General features: G+C 40.3%; 1 protein-coding gene across 1 annotated transcript; it reads left to right on the forward strand.

Annotated features, from left to right (window-relative positions):
* Window positions 1–8,743: 8,743 nt before the first annotated feature.
* Window positions 8,744–15,793, forward strand: fam78bb (family with sequence similarity 78 member Bb). Its single transcript, XM_060930936.1, has 2 exons — window positions 8,744–9,021; window positions 15,271–15,793. The coding sequence occupies exons 1-2, from the start codon at window positions 8,759–8,761 to the stop codon at window positions 15,791–15,793; spliced, it is 786 nt and encodes a 261-aa protein (XP_060786919.1). The 5' UTR covers window positions 8,744–8,758.
* The last annotated feature ends 8,901 nt before the right edge of the window (window positions 15,794–24,694 follow it).

The following is a 24,694-nucleotide window of genomic DNA, read 5'->3' on the forward strand; positions in this document are numbered from 1 at the left end:
CTGGACAAGTCGTCAGGTCATCACAGGGCCGACACATAGACACAGACAACCATTCACACTCACATTCACACCTACGCTCAATTTAGAGTCACCAGTTAACCTAACCTGCATGTCTTTGGACTGTGGGGGAAACCAGAGCACCCGGAGGAAACCCACGTGGACACAGGGAGAACATGCAAACTCCACACAGAAAGGCCCTCGCCGGCCACGGGGCTTGAACCCGGACCTTCTTGCTGTGAGGCGATAGCACTAACAGGGCTCAACATTAACAGTTGTCCGCTTGTCCGGGACAAGTGATACTTAATGTCGGACAAGCTCATCGTCTCAGTTACTTGTCCGATTGGACAAGTGCCAAAATACGTCGATATTCGGGTTACATATCAAATTTATCAGTTTATTCACATGATTTCCGAAGCATCTCACTCGACATATTGTTTTGATGAATTGCTGGATGTTTCTATTAGGAAAGAGCGATGTGCGCATGCGCAATATTCCACTTGCGAAACCGGCCAATACCGCTTCGTGTATTTGAGCTGAAAAGTAAACGGTCGTTTATGATTGGTTTTAATCGTGTCATACATGTGGATTTGTTGACATTTCTGTTGGCGGGATCATTATTCAACTGTATATTTACATTGAGTATGTGGTAATTTCCAAATCTTTGAATTGTTGTCGATGGTGTTCGTTATATAGCCGAGCGTGTGTGGTGGGCTGTGCTGGGCTTGGAATGTGCACCTGCATGCGTGTGGATTGACGGAGTGAGGTAGGAGTGGGGAACGCTATCTATGAAATACCAAGCTGTCAAATGGCTGCTAATTAGGTTACCGGCTGTATTAATTAACTAATTAGTAATGGGAGTTTAGGGATTTGAAACATAGGGCTCTATAATTTTAGATATAATTATGGATTATTTGAAATTATCTTTTTTTGACCATTAAATACCATACAGGAGCCACACTGAATAATTAGACAACAATTAATCAGTGGAGGATATATATTCAAAAGTAATAATTTAACCTCCTAGGGCTTAGCGGTCACATGCGTGGACAGCACTTTATGGAAATTCGGAACAAGAATCCACATATGTGGACATACTTTTTCTCTAAAAGTACATCTTATCAAAAGATGATGCTTAGTTTTTATTCTAATCAGGTTCTAATAAGCCCAAATAGCAAAGAGAAATAAAAAAAATGCATGTAAAAAAACAGCTTGGGCCTTAGGAGGTTAAAAATGAAAATATATATAATTTTAATTTTCTGGTTTTCAATTTCTCATACAACCCCGATTCCAAAAAAGTTGGGACAAAGTACAAATTGTAAATAAAAACGGAATGCAATGATGTGGAAGTTTCAAAATTCCATATTTTATTCAGAATAGAACATAGATGACATATCAAATGTTTAAACTGAGAAAATGCATCATTTAAAGAGAAAAATTAGGTGATTTTAAATTTCATGACAACAACACATCTCAAAAAAGTTGGGACAAGGCCATGTTTCCCACTGTGAGACATCCCCTTTTCTCTTTACAACAGTCTGTAAACGTCTGGGGACTGAGGAGACAAGTTGCTCAAGTTTAGGGATAGGAATGTTAACCCATTCTTGTCTAATGTAAGATTCTAGTTGCTCAACTGTCTTAGGTCTTTTTTGTCGGATCTTCCATTTTATGATGCGCCAAATGTTTTCTATGGGTGAAAGATCTGGACTGCAGGCTGGCCAGTTCAGTACCCGGACCCTTCTTCTATGCAGCCATGATGCTGTAATTGATGCAGTATGTGGTTTGGCATTGTCATGTTGGAAAATGCAAGGTCTTCCCTGAAAGAGACGTCGTCTGGATGGGAGCATATGTTGCTCTAGAACCTGGATATACTTTCAGCATTGATGGTGTCTTTCCAGATGTGTAAGCTGCCCATGCCACACGCACTAATGCAACCCCATACCATCAGAGATGCAGGCTTCTGAACTGAGCGCTGATAACAACTTGGGTCGTCCTTCTCCTCTTTAGTCCGAATGACACGGCGTCCCTGATTTCCATAAAGAACTTTAAATTTTGATTCGTCTGACCACAGAACAGTTTTCCACTTTGCCACAGTCCATTTTAAATGAGCCTTGGCCCAGAGAAGACGTCTGCACTTCTGGATCATGTTTAGATACGGCTTCTTCTTTGAACTATAGAGTTTTAGCTGGCAACGGCGGATGGCACGGTGAATTGTGTTCACAGATAATGTTCTCTGGAAATATTCCTGAGCCCATTTTGTGATTTCCAATACAGAAGCATGCCTGTATGTGATGCAGTGCCGTCTAAGGGCCCGAAGATCACGGGCACCCAGTATGGTTTTCCGGCCTTGACCCTTACGCACAGAGAGTCTTCCAGATTCTCTGAATCTTTTGATGATATTATGCACTGTAGATGATATGTTCAAACTCTTTGCAATTTTACACTGTCGAACTTCTTTCTGATATTGCTCCACTATTTGTCGGCGCAGAATTAGGGGGATTGGTGATCCTCTTCCCATCTTTACTTCTGAGAGCCGCTGCCACTCCAAGATGCTCTTTTTATATCCAGTCATGTTAATGACCTATTGCCAATTGACCTAATGAGTTGCAATTTGGTCCTCCAGCTGTTCCTTTTTTTGTACTTTTAACTTTTCCAGCCTCTTATTGCCCCTGTCCCAACTTTTTGAGATGTGTTGCTGTCATGAAATTTCAAATGAGCCAATATTTGGCATGAAATTTCAAAATGTCTCACTTTCGACATTTGATATGTTGTCTATGTTCTATTGTGAATACAATATCAGTTTTTTGAGATTTGTAAATTATTGCATTCCGTTTTTATTTACAATTTGTACTTTGTCCCAACTTTTTTGGAATCGGGGTTGTACATGTCAATCCTGAAACACCAGTGATGCTGACCTCGTCTGCTCTTCAGACCTGCCTGATCCATCCTGATGCCCTATTTCTGGCTGGAGTCTCATCTCATCGCTCCTGTGGAGGACGGCCCCATATGGACAGTCGAAAGTCACATTTGGAAGACACTCTGGACACTTACAGTAATACATCCATGTCTGAGGACTACAGTTGACTTGCTAACTTTAGGACTGCAGTTGTCATGAACAGTTTTGCACTCAAGTCTCCATCAATTGATGAACAGTTTATAACTTCAACAAAACAGACTTCATGCTGAAACTATAATGATTTTCCTGGTTTCACAGTTATACTTTATGACTCTACAGGACACAGTTATAGAAGTGAGTTATTTATAATCATGCTATCTGTTATCACCCAAATGAGGATGGGTTCCCTTTTGAGTCTTTCAGGGTTTCTTCGTCATGTTGTCTGAGGGAGTTTTTCCTCACCACCGTCGCCACAGGCTTGCTCATCAGGGATAAATTAGGGATAAAATGAGCTCATGTTTAAAGTCTTTAATTTTCTGTAAAGCTGCTTTGCAACAATGTCTATTGTTAAAAGTGCTATACAAATAAACTTGACTTTCTCGGGAACATGACAAACTGCTTTTTGTCTTATTAACTTTAAGAGAGAGAAAAAGTGAGGCTGATGAGGACACACTGTTTATAGCTTTGTTGAGAGCGTTCTCTTCCTATTCCTGAACATTTGTTTTGTTCAAGAAAAGACTATTTATAACATTTTTGCTTAAAGGAGAACTGAAGGCAATTTTTTTTATTATCAAAATTCTATTTATCTCATTTTATTAAATATCGGAATGCATTTTTGATCGCTATTTTGTCGCTGCTATAGCAAGTTATGAGTGTTTGAAATATGCTCTGTAATATATCAGTCCATATGTCAAAGCAATGGCCATAAACAAGATTCGTTGCGACCTGTGCGAGACATCGTAGGATGGAAGTAAAACGTACAGCGGAAATCAAAGTGACCAACATCTGCCAACGTTGTCAAAAGACGCGCGCGCCCTCTGTCGAATGCTGATGTAATCAAACCGGAAGTTTTGTTTGTTTTGATAGCAATCAGGAAAGTTTGAAAAAAGTAGGCAGTAATCGTCATTTAAACTCGTTTTTGTGCAATATTTCATTTGGAAAACAGTTTTCAAAATGCCGGCACTGACACCTGGCTGACACTTCACGTTTTGAAGTCTCGCACAAGTCTCATGAAGATCACGCGGATAAGCGACGCCTGCCGTGGACCAAACAAACTAAATTCAACATGGATAAAAACAGAACAGGCCGATAAGTATAATATTTAATTGCAATTAATTGCCAATACGAGTCATGATATAAGGTTACTAAAACCAAAAATGTAATTGAATAACACGTTAATTAAGAAATAAAGTAAGTTTAAAAATGACTTCAGTTCTCCTTTAAACCTGCTGTTTTCTTCACTTGTTGTTTCGGGTTTGCCACCAGTTGCTTTACATTGACACAGCAAGAAGGTTCCGGGTTCGAATCTCATGGCCAACGAGGGCCTTTCTGTGTGGAGTTTGCATGTTCTCCTCATGTCTGCGTGGGTTTCCTACAGGTGCTCTGGTTTCCTCCAACAGTTTCAAGACATGAATTTTAGGTAAAATACCCAGCCACTGAGATTGTACAAGCCAGTGCATACTTCCTAAAGGTTGCGTCAGGAAGAGCATCTGGTTTAAAAACCTCTGCCAAATCAAATATATGGATCATAAATTGGGAAGGATGATCTGCTGTGGCGACTAACAGGAGCAGCTGAAAGAAGAAGATTTACATCACCACCGGCAACATCACAACAGGTTAATCCAGTCGTTCTGATTCACAATAAAGTAAAGGTTATGAGGTCGCCAAGGGATAGATTAACATTTTGTCTTTAATGAGAGTGTTTTGCTCCCAATCCCTCATGACACCATTACAGCATAATAACAGAAAATGTATGTTTTTTGTTGTGAGTGTGAATAGAGGGAGTACAATGCTCTTTTAACTGAATGAACACAAATCTACACTCCAAAATCTAGTGGAAAACCTTTGCAGAAAAATTAAGTAGAAGAAGAAGAAGCCTGGGGCGGCACGGTGGTGTAGTGGTTAGTGCTGTCGCCTCACAGCAAGAAGGTCCAGGTTCGAGGCCCGTGGCCAGCGAGGGCCTTTCTGTGCGGAGTTTGCATGTTCTCCCCGTGTCCGCGTGGGTTTCCTCTGGGTGCTCCGGTTTTCCCCACAGTCCAAAGACATGCAGGTTAGGTTAACTGGTGGCTCTAAATTGACCGTAGGTGTGAATGTGAGTGTGAATGGTTGTCTGTGTCTATGTGTCAGCCCTGCGATGACCTGGTGACTTGTCCAGGGTGTACCCCGCCTTTCACCCGTAGTCAGATGGGATAGGCTCCAGCTTGCCTGCGACCCTGTAGAACAGGATAAAGCGGCTAGAGATGATGAGATGAGAAGAAGAAGCCTATCTTTATCACACATACACTCCAGCACAGACTTAAGCACACAGTGAAATTTAAACCTCTGCAGTTAACCCATCTGAAGCAGTGAACACACACATGCACACACACAAGTGAGCAATGAGCACACACACATACCCAGAGCAGTGGGCAGCTATGCTACAGCGCCCAGGGAGCAGTTGGGGGTTAGGTGCCTTGCTCAAGAGCACTTCAGCCCAACCTCAGGCCATGGCTGCCCCATGTTAACCTAACCTGCATGTCTTTGGACTGTGGGGGAAACCAGAGCACCCAGAGGAAACCCACACAGACACAGGGATAACCTTCAAACTCCACACAGAAAGGCTCCCATAGGGCACTGGGTGCAAACCCAGAACCTTCTTACTGTGAGGTAACAGTGCTAACCAGTACACCATTGTGCCACCCCTATAAAAACATGACACCAAATCTTTTCGAGTAGGAGGTCATCTCATAAAGACATTGCGTTATGCAGATGATCAAGCAACCTTAGCCAGATCGGTTGAAGGACTACAGCTCATAATGGATAAAATGCAGGAGACCGCAATAGAATATGGTATGAAGATCAACATTAAGAAGACCAAGGTAATGAAAATCAGCAAGATACCTGGTGAGGAATTCACGATCTTCCTTGGGGGCAACCAACTAAGCCAAGTAACACATTTCAACTATCTTGGGAGTCTGATTACCCAGGATGGATATTGTGAGAAAGACATCAGATCAAGAATAGCCCGTGCGAAGGATGCATTTTCTAAATGAAAGGAGTTGCTCACAAAAGCCTTCAGCCTTGATCTGAAGAAGAGAATTATTAAGACTGTCATCTGGAGTACTCTACTGTATGGGGCCGAATCATGGTCTTTGAAGAAAGAGGATGTGCGGAAGCTGGAGAGCTGTGAGATGTGACTTTGAAGAAAAGTCTTGAACATCTCTTGGTCGGACAAAGTAAACAACGAAGAAGTACTGTGACATGTTGGTGAGAAGAGAGCTATCATATCTATTATCAATAGAAGACAGAGTAGATGGCTTGGTCATTCTCTACGGCATGGTGATCTTCTCCTGCTAGTAATAGAGGGGAGAATAGAAGGGAGGAGGCCTCCTAGAAGACCTCAAACAGGATTGCTGGACAGAGTAAAGAATGCCGGCCTCTATGTAATGGTCAAGACGTGCCATGGAACGGGAGCTATAAGGAAGGACCTGCCTGTAGGCAGAAAACACACACAATAATCGAGTCTTTTACTCCTTAACTACCATTAACTCAGCGATTCATTAAAAACATTTTCGAACCCTCAATCTTAGGATTTTTAATTGATACATTTTAAAATCTTGCCTGTGCAGGAAAATGGGGGCTGCGATAGTGAGGTGAGAAAGAGAGTGCAGGCAGGGTGGAGCAGTTGGAGAAGGATTTCGGGAGTCATTTGTGATAGGAAAGTCCCAGCAAAAGTGAAAGGTTAGATGTATAAGACAGTAGTGAGACCAGCTGTGATGTATGGATTGGAGACCGCACCCTTAACGAAGAGGCAGGAGGCAAAGTTGGAGGTGGCGGAGTTGAGGATGTTAAGGTTTGCAATGGATAAGGAACGAGCACATCAGAGGGACAGCACATGTGGAGAGCTTGGGAATTAAGCTAAGAGAGATGAGACTGAGATGGTATGGGCACATCCTGAGAAGAGATGCAGAGCATGCGGGAAGGAGAATGTTGAGGATGGAGCTGCCAGGCACACGAAAACGAGGAAGGCCAAAGAGGAGATACATGGATGTGGTGAGAGAGGACATGAAAGTGGCAGGTGTGGTAGAGAAGGATGCGGAACACAGGGAGCAATGGAGATGAAAGATCTGCTGTGGCGACCCCTAATTGGGAGCAGCCAAAAGAAGAAGAAGACATTTTAAAATCTTGACCAATCAAAACCTGCATAAGACATAAGATTGTTTAAAAAAAAACATGGTGAACATGATTTACCACTAAAAAAAATAAATTAATTAATAATAATCTAAGAGACATTTATTTTATCAGCAGTCACAGTTGGCATGGCTGGAAGCATCACCTGCTGGTTGTTGCTATGGCAGCAATTAAGCGCGGAATAATCTACAAAGTGATCTAGTGCATAGAAAAAAAATTTTTTTAGAAATATTCGAAATATCATATTTTAAATGTCATGAGATTTGAAAACAAACTAGTTTTTGAAGTCATTCGTGCAGCTGATGATGGATTTCCGGCCATGTGGAGGACGTCACTCAGATCAAGCTGCAATGTGACTGCAGCCTACAGGATGAGGAGGACACACACACACACACACACACACGGCCCTCCTCCTCCTCCTCCTCCTCCTCCTCGCGCTTTCAGCACCACGGACAGCCGAACAGCGCGCGAGCACCGGTGGATATGCGCTAATAAAAGGAAAGAAGAGGAATCACGCTGTCTCTTGGACGGCTCCACACCTATTTTCCCAGCATGCACGGCGTTTAAGTTGCTCCTAAGCTCTATGTAGGTGCATGATGATGATGATGATGGTGATAACGGACGCGTTATTCCTTTCACGCCCCAATCCACCGTGCAAGCGGATCGGTACCCGGGGCTTGACATCATCACCGTGAATCCGCGGCGGTCTCCTGCTTTTCAGCGCCATCAGAGGAGATGAGACCGGCTGTGTGACTGCAGGAGTGAAGCTCGAACACGCCAAAGCAGCGCCTTTTGCCGAGTGACATGAAAACGCGGACTAGAAAGAAGGAAGAGGGCTGAAAAGAAAAGGGGGACACCTTCCCTGAGGACCAGAAAACGCCTTCAGAGATCAGTGATGTGCATTGATATCTTTAAACAAGATCTATCTGTGATGTAAGGAGGCTTTGAAGAGTCCAAGATGCATCCCTGATCATCTGGAGGAACATGATGTGCATTGGTTGGATTGTGTGAATGCTAGGAATCATTTCATTACCTACAACACACACTTGGTCTCTCTCTCTCTCTCTCTCTCTCTTATTTTAGATTATCAACATTTGGTCGAAATCTTTTTTAAAAATACCCTGCATTGTGGCACCAAACCTAGGAGGTTCTGGAGATGATCAAAACACACCACTAGTACCGTATCAGTGATCATCTGTGTGTGGAGTTTCTTCAGATATTTTTTTTTTCTCAAGTTTCCAGCTCACTGACTTCTTGGTGAATGAAAATCAAGTTGGAATGCTCTGAGGAGATGTGATGTAATGTCATGAAGTGGTCGTCTCCAAACTACTGTGCACGCTGCTTTGCGATTATCCTCCACTGTCTCCACTCCACGGACGCATCCGAGGAGAAACCTCGTGTCTGTGATTGTCCCTACTCTACCTAACCCACACTGATGCGAATTCTTTGGTCAAGCTCAAAGCGCGCCTCTCTACCATGGGCTGCGTCCAGAGCTTCAGCTGCAAGTCGCGTGTCAAACGCGAGAACATCACCGTGTGTGACATGTCGGCCACGATCGACCAGTGCCCGACGGTGATCGAGGAGAACTCGCCGATAGTGCTGCGCTACAGGACGCCGTACTTCAAAGCCTCGGCTCGGGTCGTCATGCCACCCATCCCTCGCCATGAGACCTGGGTGGTGGGATGGATCCAGGCTTGCACTCAGATGGAGTTCTACAACACCTATGGAGACATTGGCATGTAAGTTCATGAGCGTAAACATGTGACCTGATGGTGTTACACCAGCTATGTAAAGCTACAGAGCACTAGATGATCTCAAGATTGGTAAAAGCGAGCCAAAATTTCACTCCCATCCATTTTTTGTCATTTTGAAAGATCTAGCTGAATAAATTTCCTCCACACCTATTCGCAACCATACGGCTGTAAATAATGCTACATAAGTGATGTGACATTTACATTACATTAGTGGCATTCAGCAGACGCTGTTATCCAGAGCAACATACAACACACCCAGAGCAGCCTGGGGAGCAGGTGGGGGTTTGGTGCCTTGCTCAAGGGCACTTCAGCTATTCCTGCTTGTCCAGGGAATTGAACCAGTGACGTTTTGGTCCCAAAGCTGCTTCTCTAGAAGCAGCACGTCATTAGACCATGATGTCCCATGTGCTAGTGGATTCTTGAACTTTTTTATATTAATGCGCTCGTTCAAATATGTTAACAGATGCTCCATATACTCAGATCAACAACGTGTGTGATCATTGATATGTCAAAAGTCAAAGTCCTTCCTGTGCCAGGACCTGGTCTTCCCAGGAAGTCTCCTGGCCCTTAAGGCGCACTGGGCAGTACTGATCTCCGCTTCTATAGCCCTCAGCCTCTCGCCTATTATACCGCTAGAGTTACAGTGGGGGCGGGTCCTCTGGTAACCAGGAGAGTTTGACTCCCTACTCACATCTGTATTGCAGCATGCCTTGCCAGACGGCAGTAGGTACCATTTTTATGATGGTCTTTGGTATAACCCGACCTCGAGAAGAACTCATGACCTCCTGATCAAGAGGCAGACATGCTAACCACTAGGCTAGCTCGCGGTATGATCATTGATATGGCGATGTTTGTTTTTTTGAGGTGACATTTATTTACGTTTAGGGAAGGCGTCTCCAGTGTCAGAGGTAAACCTGTGACTAAGTTTTCCAACATGCTCAGGAGAATGGTTTTTTTTTTTAGCTTTTTAACTTCTAAAGAGAAAAAAAGAGAGGTTGAAGAGAGAATGGCCGTTTATAGCTGCTATAACATCAGCGAGAACAGGAGCTCACTTGTTACACAAATGTTGTCTTATTTTCGTATAACCCCACACTGTCATGTTTGAATCCTTCTTGAATCAATACAAAAAAACTGAGTAATCTTTTGCTAAAGCTAACTGTTGTGAAAGAAGTGAGCTAAACTTACAATAAGGGACTGTTAGTCTTTGGTGCATGTTAGCGAGCTGAATACATAAAAAGCTATATAAAAAGCTCAGCGGCAGCTTTTTGATTCCGAAACCCAAATCAAAGCGTTCACACCTTTTCTCAGCACTTCAGCATGGATAAATAATGAGAACAACGGAATTCTTTCTCTCGTACACGGACAGGTCAGACAGAGAGACGCAAAGACAGAAAGAACACGAGGTAGAGAAATCTTCTCACACCCTCCTACAGCCCTGACTGCCTGATTGGGTTCCTCCACGCAGGGTCTGTTCATGTGTGTGTGTGTTGGTAATGTGTGTGTGGGAGTGAAGTCATGTGGAGGTTGTGTAGGTGACAGATGGAGCAGATTTGATGACGAGATGCCAGAAATTTGCTCCAAGTGGCACTTCCTGCTTTAAAGCCGTGCTCTGATACTGAATCTTTTAACACACACACAGCTGGCCGATGATAACACGGACACTAATTACTCCACTGCTATGAATTACTCATGGGGACTTTACACTTTACACATCAGTGACTGCATTAAAGCGGGAGCAGCATTGCTAACATTGCTAACATCGCTAACATCTCTAACAACTCCATCCACCATCATGAAGATTTTGACAGGGTATGACAGAAATGTGATTTACAGAGCAAGAGATAAATTGGGTTATGTGTTAAAAAAAATAAAAACTGATCTCAGAACAGAAGAGATAACGCTTAACTCTTGTAATGTTACTTTAGCGGTGATATCAGGAGTGGATGCTAAAAGTAGGAAAGAATTTGGAAGGTTAATTAAAACAGCTAGTATTGTGGAATCTTCTGAATAGTTTTGTATCAATACACACATTCACACAATAACAGGCTCACTCACATGGTATCAACTCCGTATATAGTAGCCTCCAAGGCTGTGGTAGCAAAAGGATCCTTCAGGAAGCCAGTGAAGTCGTCATGGTGTTGAGCTGGTCAATGGTTACCGACTTCACCAACATCTCCTCTGTGGAATGGAATCTTTAAATAACATTGACTGGCATTAAGTGGGCTATCAGATATATTCCATCAGCTAGCATGATACTGAACGAGTCAAAGATGAGTAGCTGAATGGAATATGTCTGATAGACCACGAAAAAAAGCCATCCAATATTATTATTATTATACATACACATTCCTTTTGGGTGTTCAACGTGTCTTTCTCTTTCAAAATTCTCTCAAAACCTTCCGTATTTAAAGAAGCAAACCTGGCGGCCATTTTTGCTTACAAATTGTCACAGTCGCTCACTCACTAGCGCGGAAGTTTTACATCTCCGACGTGTGACGTGATGTTGTCTTGACGACCATGCAATCTCGTAAACCATATTCAGCGCTCATTCTCTATTGGGTAGAGTGACATAATACACATAGGATAAGTGATAGGCTAACAATATTGCATGCTATCGAGCCAAATGAATGAAACCCACTAGAAGGGAATAGAACACATTTTTTTATTCCATCGAAAAAGTGTATTACTGTGTCACGACTACGTTAACTATGAAGCATACTAGCTACTGTATTTAATCATTTAGCTATCAGAATGTCAACCTCACCATATAAATACAAGTAGCTACCTCGCAATATTTAATACCTAAAATTTTACTATACTAAAAATGCGATAACTATATGCAGTCCTGTGCAAAAGTTTTAGGCACCTTATTTTTTTTTCCATACAAACTTTGCTATCAATTTCTATTTTATGACTTCTACATTATTGAGTCAAAACATTACAAAAACATTTTAGAGTTCCAAACGTTCGGGGGGGCGGTCCAGCACAAAATTAAATGTTGTAAATGTCTGAGCAGCATATTCCATAAGAGAGCACTTTCTTTTTAGATTAAAAAAGAAAACATAATGAAGGCTACTGGCAGTAAAGTGAGTGTGACAGTCAAAGTGTCCAGAAGAACTGGGGCTGGTTCTGTAAGATGCTCAGTAAGACCTACAGCTCATTTCCGCATAAAACTGCACTCACTGGACCTCAGACTGCTTTTTTTTTTTTAAAGCAAAGGGTCGTCTCACACCAAATATTGACTTTGTTACATTTATTGTGACTCACTGATTACTGTTTATAGTATTTTTTAATGTTGAAACATTTCATTTCATTACTTTTGAAGGCATCTTTGCTCTACAGCATTTCATTGCATGTGCCTAAGACTTTTGTACAGCACTGTATATTTAGCAAACGGGCCCCAGTGGTAACCCCCATGTTCTAATGCTCGCTAGCTTGTTTAATAATAAGCCAATGCTAGCTAGAGTTAGCAAACAATTCCTCAAAATTTTCAGTGTTTAAAAAAAATACACGAAAATGGTGACTAAGTGAGTGGGATTTCAGTTTGGGAAACAGATAGAAGTCAGACGGTGCCAGGTCGGGTGAGTAAGGCGCATGGGGCAACAGTTCAAAGCCACATTTGGCTGCTCCTGCCTCTGCCACCTGCGCTATGTGGACGGGCTCATTGTCCTGGAGCAACAGCACACCAGCTCGAAGCTTTCTTTCCTCTCCTTTTTTCTTTGATTGCTTCTTTCATTTGAGTTTTTGTGGACAGTGATGTAAGGCTTTATAGTGTCCAGTTACGCCCCAGAATGGGAAATAATTACACCGCTTGTTTCTGTGTGAGGCCGAGAACTTTTTGAAGTACCCTCGTATATATATGTTTTTATTCTATCCACATTCACTGGATATGAGTAATCATGTGCTCTGATTGGTTACTGTATTACTAGGATATCAGCTCATATACCGTGAGTAGAGAAAAACAAAATGGCAGTGCATCAAGTATTTAGAAGAAACAGAAATAGCTAAAAGAATATAGGTTTTTGTTTGTTTGTTTGTTTGTTTGTCCCCCCCAATGCCCCCTGTTCCACACTCCAGCCCAGTCGGTGGCGGTAATGCACCTTTAAGTTGGTTTACCAACCAACAAAAAAACCTGAAAGAAGAAGAAGAAAACGGAGGAGCGTGTTGCTGAACCAACCGAGGACAAAATAAAAACTCAACTTGAAAACAAGATCCCAACAAATACAAAAAAAAGCAACAAAATGTGGAATAAAAGTATTTGATGGTAAGAACGTATCTTTTTTATTTTTCAAGAATTATCGCATTTTTCACAAATTGCTTCTGTCATTTCGCTAGTTTGTTTACATTCTAAGGAAAAATGATTTTGTTGGAAGTTTTGTATAAAGTTTTTATTGATCGAATTTGAAAAAGTTAAAAATAAAAATGTTCCATTTCTCAAAATCTAGAGAATGTGGATAGAATAAAACAGTTATTCCACTCAGACTCGTCATACATGGATTATAGACAACTCGGTGCTACGCGCCTCATCGGCTATCAAGTCGTGTATGACTCAATTTCATGGAATAACTGTTTATATATATTTTTTTTCCCAGTTTTTTTTTTTAAATTTGGCACATGTAAGCAAGTGACATGATATCACCTGGGTAAGAAAAGTACAGTTTCCATCCCCAGAATGAGGGAAAACTTTCAAGTTGACCCCAGTAGGGAATTTTTTTGTGCTTTCTAACAGCCCAAACTGAAAAGTGAAGCACCTGCCCCCACGTGTATACAAGGAAATACAGCCTCAAAATAAATTTTAGCTTATATTTCATCTTATAAGGAATTACAGCTGATCGTTTCTGATGATTTCACCCCCCATTTTAGTTCTATTAAAGGTCAGGAGGATATCAGGCTAATATTTAACAAACACTGCTCAACACTAATGCTAGCTGATCTTAGATTAAAAACTACAATCTAGTAAACAAGTAGCTGATGCAGGACCAATTTCAAGTTGGACGACATGAAGTTTTCCTGAAAGCTTCTGTATATATGTCGCGATGATGTCAGGACTTGTTTTAAATATCTAGCTAGCTGTTAATATAATAATGATGACCATCAGTGTAAATATGGCTCGCTAGTTATACTTAATACCTTATTTTAAGGATTTATTTTTATTTATTTGCACATGATAAAAAAGATTTACAAGAAAACATAAATGGAACAAAAACAGAAAACATGCTGGGGGAAGAAAAAAGCACAATGGCTTGTTCTAAGTCTTCCCCCATTTAAATTAACAAGTAGTTAATACAAATTTAACAAATTAGAGAATAACTATATCAACAATAGTAAATAATAAATAATAACAAAGATAATAATAATATAATAATTGGTAACAAAATTATACATTAAACTGTAACTGGTATCATAACTGAAATAAATATAAACAATGTCAATTGCAGATAAAATATAAGTTAACGAGTGAAAATAAGAAACGAATAAAATGTAACCTAGGATCTATACATAAAGTAAAAAAAGTATAATTGATTGATTTCGAATGGTGTATAAATATTGTACTAATAACAGAAGCCTGGTGCATGGTGTAGTGTAATATTTTACAATTTGATCCAAGACTGAACTATATTTAAAGATAAAGGTCAAGTGTGGCTGGGGAATGAAAATAGGTGTTTTTTGAGATTACGTTTAAAACTAATCATGGATGTAAAACTTTTAAGGTGGAGGGGGAGGTTATTCCATTCAATTACACATTTGTATTGAACACTCTTTTGACCTAGGGATGTTCGCACAAGGGAGATATGTAGTTGGTCGCTTTGTTGAGTTTGGTAAGCATGAAATTGGGAATTAAGATTTAAAAAACTATCAAACATGTCTGGAAGAGAATTTCTAAGAAATTGGAAAGTGAAGATATTTAGCTGTATTAGCGAGCTGGCTTTTTGTGTTACCACACCATCCCAGTAGTTGGTGATTCTTAAAGTTATTTATGAATTACAGAATTGCAGTGGTGGCTTAGCGGTTAGCTTTCTCTGCTAGTAATGAGTAGATTATAATCTACTATGCCAGTGTTCCACTCTTGAGCCCTTTTGACCCCAACCCACTTCCACAATTTTGATCCCAAGCCCAACATGAGATTTTGGGTGAAAACAATATTAAAAGTTAATAAAATGCAAATCAAATCAATGGCTGCACTGGCAAGCATCCCAGTTTCCATTTTCACCTTTGACCTCTGCTTCCTTTTAGGTCGAGCTGGGAGCTCCCGGAGCTGAGGGACGGCATGGTGAGTGCAATCAGTGACTCGGACGGTGTGAGCTACCCGTGGTACGGCAACACTACAGAGACAGTAACCATCTCAGGCCCGACATCCAAACCTTCACGCCTCATTGTCAGCATGAACGACAACTTCTACCCAAGTGTGACGTGGGCAGTGCCAGTGAGTGAGAACAACACACCGCTTCTCACACACATCACTCGTGACCAGAGCTTTACCACGTGGCTGGTGGCGCTCAACATCGGCACATGCGAAAAGATCCTGCTGCAAACCATCAAATGGAGAATGAAAGTGGACATCGCTGTTGATCCCATGATGCCTCTGGGCTCCAGGGCCAGGCTGGTTGGACCTCTTCACCAGGACCAGCCCAAAATCCTGACCCAAATGGAACCCATTCCCCAGAATGCCATGGGTAAACCCAATGCAAATGACGCCCAGGTGCTCATGTGGCGGCCCAGAAGGGGAACGCCGTTGGTTGTGATCCCCTCAAAGTAGCTGGTTCAGGGAAAAGTAAGTGTGGATCGAGGATAGTCCTTTCCACCGGGTTGGTTTTTGACTCAACCCTTTTCAGGAAATATATCTACAGCAGGGCAAGCGGAATGTGACAGCTGAGAGTTCTGTTGGTCATGTAACGTGTGCCCCAGCTCGATTTGTAAGGTCTTGTCCACGCTAATATGGATCCATTTGAACATGCATAAGTTGTTTCTGCTGCTATTGTGGCCTTCCATCGTTCCATTTTCACACTTGAATGTCAATGTTGTGTGGTTTGATTTGATCGCAATTTTACAATTGAACAAAGCGATATCAGAAAGGAATTTCTATTAACTGCTGATCATGGTGCTGTTACCAACTGGTAGTGATGTACCAATCATTTATTAAATACCTGTATCATGGCCGATACTGTTCTTAACATCTGGATTGGTATTATATTTGATCTGACATACACTACATGTCCAAAACCCTGTGCAAACCTGACCGTTACACCCATAGGCGCTTGGTGAACATCCCCACTCTTCTTTTCTGGGAAGGCTTTCCAATAGATTTTGGGGCATGGCCGTGGGGATTTGTGTTCATTTAGCCACAAGCTCAGGCTCTGATGCTTGGTCAAGAAGGTTCCAGTTCCAGTTCAGCCCAAAGGGATTGAGTTCAGTCAGGGATCTGTGCAGGACACTCAAGTTCTTCTACTCCAACCTTAACACACCATGTCTTCATGGAGCTCACTTTGTGCACAGGAGCATCATGATACTGGAACAGGTTCAAGCCTCTTAGTTCCAGTGTAGATAAACTGTAATGCTCCAGAATACAAAAGACATTCTAGACAATTATGTGCTTTCAACATCGTGGCAACAGTTTGGAGAAGAACCATATATGGGTGTGATGGTCAGGGGTTCACATACTTTTGGCCATAGATTGTATCTTCCATTCTACTGATATATTTTACACCATAAACATACATTATGTTGTTTGACACAACGCAGGTCTTGCACGTGGACGCAATACAGAAATTGTCTGAATCCTGCAGAGTCCTGAGATCATAGTGAAAATAGAAAAGTGGGATTCGTGCATTACTACTGACAAGATGATGGATGACGGAACCAGGGCCTGGTAGGTTCCACTGAAAGAGACGAATGAGGATTTGTGCTAAATCCTCATTTTACTGGCTCAAGTAGGACGTGCAGGCATTTTTCAGCTACCCCCAAGCAGTGCAACGGAACAAACAGTATTCATCCTGACACCAGGAGATCTTAAGTTCTAATCTCACCAATGCCTCAGCCATTTGTGGCCAGGAGCTCAATAGAGCAAAACTCTCAAAAACCTCATACTCACTCTCGGCTCTCAATCAGAGCAACATTAGCCAATTATGGGCGTCTGTGAGCTCATGTATGCAGAAGAGGGTAGATAGCACTTTCCTCCATGTCCAGTATTCAGGTGCCCTGTGATGTAGCTTTGGCCCTGGTCACACTACAGCTCGCGATGGGTTTATGAATACTTGGTGGTCACATCATCACCAATCATGTGATGCATGGCGAATGTTGCCTGAGCTTCGTGAGTTGTTTTTTGGTGTGTCTCCACCTCCTGAGTGGCCAAAAACATCGTGAAAAATTTCAATGCATGCATTAAAATTTGGTGGCGATGTTTTTGTCAGCACACTAAGCAATGAATACTCGCAGATGGGTTTGGGAATACTTCCCAAAGCTTGGGGAAGCATTGGCACCAAACATTTCATTTTTCATCAGTAACCCATCGTAAAGCATTGCGAGCTGTTGTGTGACCATAGCATTAGCAGCAGATTTGAAATGATGTGGTCGCTAGGTTAACATGTCTTGGAAGAAGCACATGCTAGCCTTGGTTGGTAGCTGTTGTATGAATGGGGGTAGGAATGGGTAAATGATTAAACTGGGAGAAAATGTGGTAAAAATAATACCAGAAGTTAGAATGTAGATGCTAAACTTTAGGGAAAAGCAAAAACAAAGCTTTCAAATGTATCCATATTAGTGTGGCAACCGTTCCAGTGTTCTCTGGCCAAATTATCGAGAACCACAGACAGGACCACTTGCCTTAATGCCACACTACTGCCTTTCACTGGACAGAAGGGCCAATGAGGCACAGAAACCCAACATACAGACCGGCGAGCCGCCTTAAAACCAGCTCACAGCTGGAGTACCAGAGACAGAATGGGAACGCGATCCATAATGTGGGAATCATTCAGAAGAAGGATTGATGAGTTGAGTTTTGAGGTTTGGTTCTCACTGTTGATACAACTCCATGAATTTGTATTACAAGAAATTTTTCAGAACCTTTCTTAGTCATAAAACGATTATAAGGTGAAGAGACGTAGTGATGGAAAGCGTACAGGACAGTGTTTGATCAAGACGTTTAAAAACCTTGCGCTCGAGGCCAAACGTTACATATAGAAAAGTCATAATCTACTTTCTTTCATCCAGTAAAATTATGATGTTGTAACAGAGGAAAATCTTACACTCCTTTTTGACACAGTTTCGGTGCTGTTCAGGAAAACCAGCAAAACCTTTTTAGGGCGGTCCACGTTTCCACCAGTTTCAGAGCTGAGCAGTTGCATGCTGTACTTGGCTGTGAAAGTCAAAGTAAAAATCATTATGATTGTACAAGTGTTATATCTGGCTTTGAGGACGCTTTTCCTCACAACTCTGACATACACCGAGTTAAAGAGTTGTTTCCTTCTTCAACCACATGGTTTCAATTTGTTCTTTTTCTTTCAAATCCCTGCAATTTAAATTACGTAGCAAATTACGTAGCATGCATTGCTTTTAGAATGACAAAATTATACAGACCTGCCAACCTTCACCCCAAAAAACAACAGATAAGGCAATTGAGAAAGAAATATTTATTTATTCTATCCACATTCACTGGATATGAGCAATCATGCACTCTGATTGGCTACTCTACTACTAGGATATCAGCTCATATACCGTGAGTAGAGAAAAACAAAATGACGGAGCGTGTTGCTGAACCAACCGAGGACAGAATAAAAACTTGACTCGAAAACAAAACCCCCAAAATACCAAAAATATAAAAAGCAACAAAATATGGAATGAAAGTATTTGATGGTAAGAACATATCTTTTTTTTTTATTTTTCAAGAATTATTATTATTGCATTTTTCACAAACTGCTCCTGTCATTTGGCTGGTTTGTTTACATTCTAAACAGAAATTATTTTGCTGAACATTTTGGGTAAGTTTTTATTTATCGAGTTTGCAAAAAATACAAATAAAAATGATACGTTTCTCAAAATCCAGTGAATGTGGATAGAATAAAACAGTTATTCCACTCAATCTTGTCATACATGGTGTATAGACAATTCGGTGCTACGCGCCTCGTTGGCTATCAGCTCATGTACGACTCAATTTCGTGGAATAACTGTTATATAGATATGAATGTGGAATGACTGACAGTTGCGTTGGTGTTTTGAACTCTCCGATACTGAAAGCCGGCGCCTTGGAAAGAAAGTCTGTAATCGCACACGGGCATTACGGGAAAATTCTGCCCACCAAGGAACCAATCAGAGCGCACGATTTAACCAGAAGTAGCTCGTGGCATATAATAATACTCATCATTCCTCTTCAGGGTTGGCAGGTCTGATTACGCTGCCCCAAACCCCCTGATGTCCCCAGTCCTCAGTGAAACATTTTGGTTTATTTCACAAACTAAGGACCGGAGTGTGTGTGATGGAAAAGTGCTGAAGGTTTTCTGATTGACTCCCAGCACCATGTTGGTGTAAAATACAGTATTTATCAGCGATCTCAAACAACTTCCAACTTTATTACAGGTCAGATTTCAGTATTTATTCAGCTTCTCAAAACCCAGGTGTGAGACACCAGGTAGAATAATTAGTCTGAGAAAGGAGTGTGTGTTGCTTCAGTATTGATTCAAGAGAATGAAGGAGGAAAAAAAAGAGCAGCACAGAAGTTATTTCACCTGAGAGAGAAGGAATACAAACAACAAAGTCCCAGTGCTGCTCATTAGTGAGACAGGAACCGTTCACACACACACACACACACACGTGCACAAATACTCTCACACACAGCCGTAGAATCATGGAAATGAATTAATGCATCCAAGTGCTTTTATTTTTTTTTTTAACCCAATGATTACTTTTGGTTGTTAAATCTAACTTAAAAATATTACACTAATTTGATTTAAATTTATGATTTAAATCATATTTTAATCCTCACAGCAGTGAGAAACATAGTAGTGAATATTTTAATCTCCCTCCTCTGCATGTTGAATTACTGGCACCTTTTTAATATAATAAGGATGAGTACAAAAGTTTGCACACCCACATGACAAACCATTTAATTTTTTTTCACCTACTGGATTTTTACCAGATCATTTTTTTCAGCCCTTTTTCTTAAAAAAAAAACCCACACTTTTTGCATTCTGTACTGTACAAATGATTTTTTTTTAAATCATATCTTATGAACACGCAAGAAAAACAAAGAAAAAAATACATATAACGTTTTAGAGAATTATCCGCAGCATGTAAGAACTCGTGTTTGCTAGAAGAAATAAAACCATACTTAAACACACAGTCACTCAAAAAAATGCAGCAGTGAACTTATTTCTACATCATACAGACAGTTATGAGATTTCTGTTTAAAATATAATACAATATAATACATGTTCAAAAATTTAGAAGATTTTGCATATTTGCATAAATGCCATATTCTTATTGTAATATATCAAGATGAAGCTTATCATAAATATTAACATTTTAATAGAAAATTTGAGTCATGTTATGGGTCGAGTGCCATGAGCAGGACATGTCTCTGAAATTAACAGCAAAAAAAAAATTGATGTATTTCGTTGAACTGGATCAATATGGCGTACGAGGTGACTTCAAGAACTCCAGCAAAAAAAAAAAAAAAGATTTGAATGCGAAGCCCATGCAATATCTGATCAAGTGAGAATATCTGGAATATAGACTATTAGTATAAATATGCAGGTGATTATAGAAAATCGTGTGCTGATTGTTCGAGAAATTTGGACTATTTCTAATTCGGATAATCACCTTGAGCAAGTCAGCAAAATGGCGGCCGATCACTTCGTCACCGTAAGTGAGGAAGAAATAGAAATGATGAAAGATAGTGCTTTTAGGAACAGCATTTAAGATGCTACGAAGTTTTGTATAAAACTATTCAAAGGTAAGGTGGAGTTGTGATTTATTTTATTCATTTCAAAACAAAGGATTTTGTGCAATTCGTTTTTATATGCGCCGCAAAGTTATTACATTTACATGCCGTTTATGAAGTTTGAAAAAATTAATGCTTTTTTTTTTTTAATAGTCACCTGTGTATTTATACTAAGACAATTATCCACCTCAGGCTCAACTTCGTCTCAGTTATTATTCAATGATATTTGCTTCACCTTCAGTGAATAATTGTTAATTATATTGTCAATCAATCAATCAGTCAATCATGGCTTTATTTATCGTCGATATGTACAATGAGTCAGATCCAAATCCATTCGAACTAATAAAATATCAATTAAAAATATAAAAAAACATTAAACTACTATAATAGATAAAGATCAAATATATATCATTATATTAAGAAGGTCTTATATCAGATATAATATTAAAATTAAAAATCAAAAAATTAAAATGTTGTTAAATTGAGAATATAACTAAATGCAATTTAACTCTATTGATCACAAATATTACATTTCCACAAAGTGCCATGAGAGCGGCGGCTACAATTATCGACACCTTAACGATCTTTTGGCCGTTGCAAAAGTAGAAAAGACTTTCAATATGTAAATTGTGCATGAATAATTACTCAAACTTCCACTGGGGAAAAAATTAGTTGATTCCTGATTACTTAGCGTATCAGATCACGTGACACCGTTCCACAATTATCGACATCCAGATGATTATTTATAAAAAAAATAAATAAATCAGTATGTGGTATTAAGTTAACAAAACAGTTTTTATTTCAAATTTGTTTTCCATAGACTTATATTTAGTACAAAATATATTTTATATAAATATATGGATGTCGGTGTTTATGTAAATGAGGAAGCAATTCTAATGTTTGTAAACAAATGAACTGATAATGTTTAACCTGCGTCAGAAAATCTTTTTGTTCCACTTTCTACCCGCTTTCTCAGTATTTTCGTAGATCACATTGTGTCAATCATTCATAGTTGTTTGTATTAATTTCTAGTTTTGTAGTTTACCAATAAATGTCAACAGGAAATCGACATTGTAACCACAGGAACATCCAGGTCAAAGGTCGCATCTCATTCCTCGAACCAAAATATAAAATGTCTAGTGATATTGTAATATGTGGTCGATATTTACAACAAACTGGAAAAAAAATTTTCTGAATGGAATAGAAAAATCTAAATATTTCAAGCATGTAATTTTTTTTATATGCTAGGAATTTATTTCTGGTCTAATTCTATTTATTGCAATCAGATTCCAAATACTCTATAAACATTCCATTCTGTTATGAATCAGAAAAAAAAATTATAAATCACAGCACTTTTTTTTTTTTTAAGTACTTCATCAACTTCAACAATGTTACACAAAGATGGATCCATAACAGTTGTAAATGTCCCTTAATTCCACAGGGTGTTGATAATGGTGGACACCAGTGAAAGTGATCACTATTATTGACATCTCACGAGACTCTCAAATGTGCGTTTAGATACAAAATGGCGACTGTCAAATGAATGAAAGAGTCAGAAACAAAGTAGGGTTTGACGAGGAGATCATGAAATATCAGTGAATTTGATCAGTAAAAACATGTCTGTGATCTTTCCACCATGCTTACCTGTGATGATAACGTCCGGGTTTTCTGAAAAATTGCTGATTGTGCTGAAAAAAAATTCCATCTCAGCTGTGACATCAGACGACAAGATCAAAGGGCATGGGGCGGGGTCTTCCGGTTGATTAATTAACCAATAATAACTGTTGGAACTGAAACTCACCTTTGTAAAATTGTTTAGTGGTAAATCTGAAAAGGTGTCAATAATTATGGATGGTTGATAACTGTAGCTGCCATTCTAGTAAGATTCGTTTTCACAACAAACCAAGATTATTATTAAATCTATTTGTAGCCATTTCAAGTTTTATTTTTTTCAATTTCTTTCTAGAAATAAATGATCTGACAATAGTACAAGACTTTTTCAAGAGTGAAAAGAGTAAAAATGTTTCATCTTCAATGTATTTAGTTTGTTGAAATCCTATAACAGAAATGTTTTCATAAATTTGAATATCAAGATATTTTAATTTCCTGGCCTTTTTTTTTTTTTGCAGTGCACCACCAAGAAGCCGAGTCCCTCTTGTGATTAATGTGTTCATCTGAAATGTCTTTAAAATACTCAGAACAGAAGGACAGAGAGATGAAGCTGTTAAAGAAAAACTATTTTGACCTTGAACCTGTTTGGCTCCAAAATCTAATCAGTTCATCTGCTGGTTATGATGATGATTCCATATAAACCCTACAAACATTCAACCCCTTGTTCTCGAGATACCACACAAATGAGAATATTAGAAAACAATCACACCTCAACCATCCAGTGGCAAAGACATAAAAAAGAGCATTATAAAATAAAATCCTTTATGTAACCAAATATGAATACATTACTCCAAATGAAAATATATCAGACACAAATACCGTTGTTTTTTAGCAGAAAGTTTGCCTGATTGGTTCACAGGCCACGTGTTGAAATTAAAGCTGTGCATCAGGAACATGAGCCTGAGGGATGCAACAGAAAAGTCGAGCAGTCGACTGCATAAGAGTTTTTACTTTTATACAGGTGTAAGAGAGTGAGTGAGTGAGTGAGTGAGTGAGTGAGTGAGTGAGCGTCAGATCCGAAGCTCGAACAAACAAACACCACAAACCATTGGTCACCAAGAGACACAAACTTCCTGCTCAGAGCTCCCATCTGTTTCTGGGTTGTAGAATTTTCTTATAGCAGCCTCTTTTGTTTTATTTCTTTACCGGCTATAACGCTGGCCACTAGGCGGCGTTTAGGACCGGTAATTACTAACGCTGGCCACTAGGCGGCGTTTAGGACCGGTAATTACTAACGCTGGCCACTAGGCAGCGTTTAGGACCGGTAATTACTAACGCCGTCCACTAGGCGGCGTTTAGGACCGGTAAGTACTAACGCCGTCCACTAGGCGGCGTTTAGGACCGGTAATTACTAACACTGGCCACTAGGCGGCGTTTAGGACCGGTAATTACTAACGCTGGCCACTAGGCGGCGTTTAGGACCAGTAATTACTAACGCTGTCCACTAGGCGGCGTTTAGGACTAATTACTAACGCTGGCCACTAGGCGGCGTTTAGGACTGTAATTACTAACACTGGCCACTAGGCGGCTTGTGGGACTGGTAATTACTAACACTGGCCACTAGGCGGCGTTTAGGACTGTAATTACTAACACTGGCCACTAGGCGGCGTTTAGGACTGTAATTACTAACACTGGCCACTAGGCGGCTTGTGGGACTGGTAATTACTAACACTGGCCACTAGGCGGCGTGTGGGAATTACTAATGCTGGCCACTAGGCGGCGTGTGGGATTGGTAATTACTAACACTGGCCACTAGGCGGCGTGTGTGTGACTGGTAATTACCAACACTGGTATGGTGGAGACACGCACAGGACCGAAACCATCCGAAAACAATTTGATGGGTTTCTTTATGTATCCCCACACTATGCCTATGGGGCTCCACTCCGCTATCATAACCGTGTTATTGGGGAAAAAGAACCTAAACATTCCCGTGCACATCTCTAGTGATGTCGAGACTCGAGTGATGTAGCTGAGGTTGAGGAATTGTCCGAGCTGCCATGCTAATCCTGCTCACATTTCTCCATCAAGGGGTTTTTATTCTCTAGTAGGTGTGGA

This window comes from Neoarius graeffei, chromosome 10, assembly GCF_027579695.1.
Source record: "Neoarius graeffei isolate fNeoGra1 chromosome 10, fNeoGra1.pri, whole genome shotgun sequence".
Lineage (NCBI taxonomy): Eukaryota > Metazoa > Chordata > Actinopteri > Siluriformes > Ariidae > Neoarius > Neoarius graeffei.

Coding starts and splice junctions, on each gene's coding strand:
- fam78bb (XM_060930936.1), top strand. CDS start 8,759: ATGGGCTGCGTCCAGAGCTTCAGCTGCAAGTCGCGTGTCAAACGCGAG. Junction 9,022..15,270: donor ACCTATGGAGACATTGGCAT/GTAAGTTCATGA, acceptor GCTTCCTTTTAG/GTCGAGCTGGGAGCTCCCGG.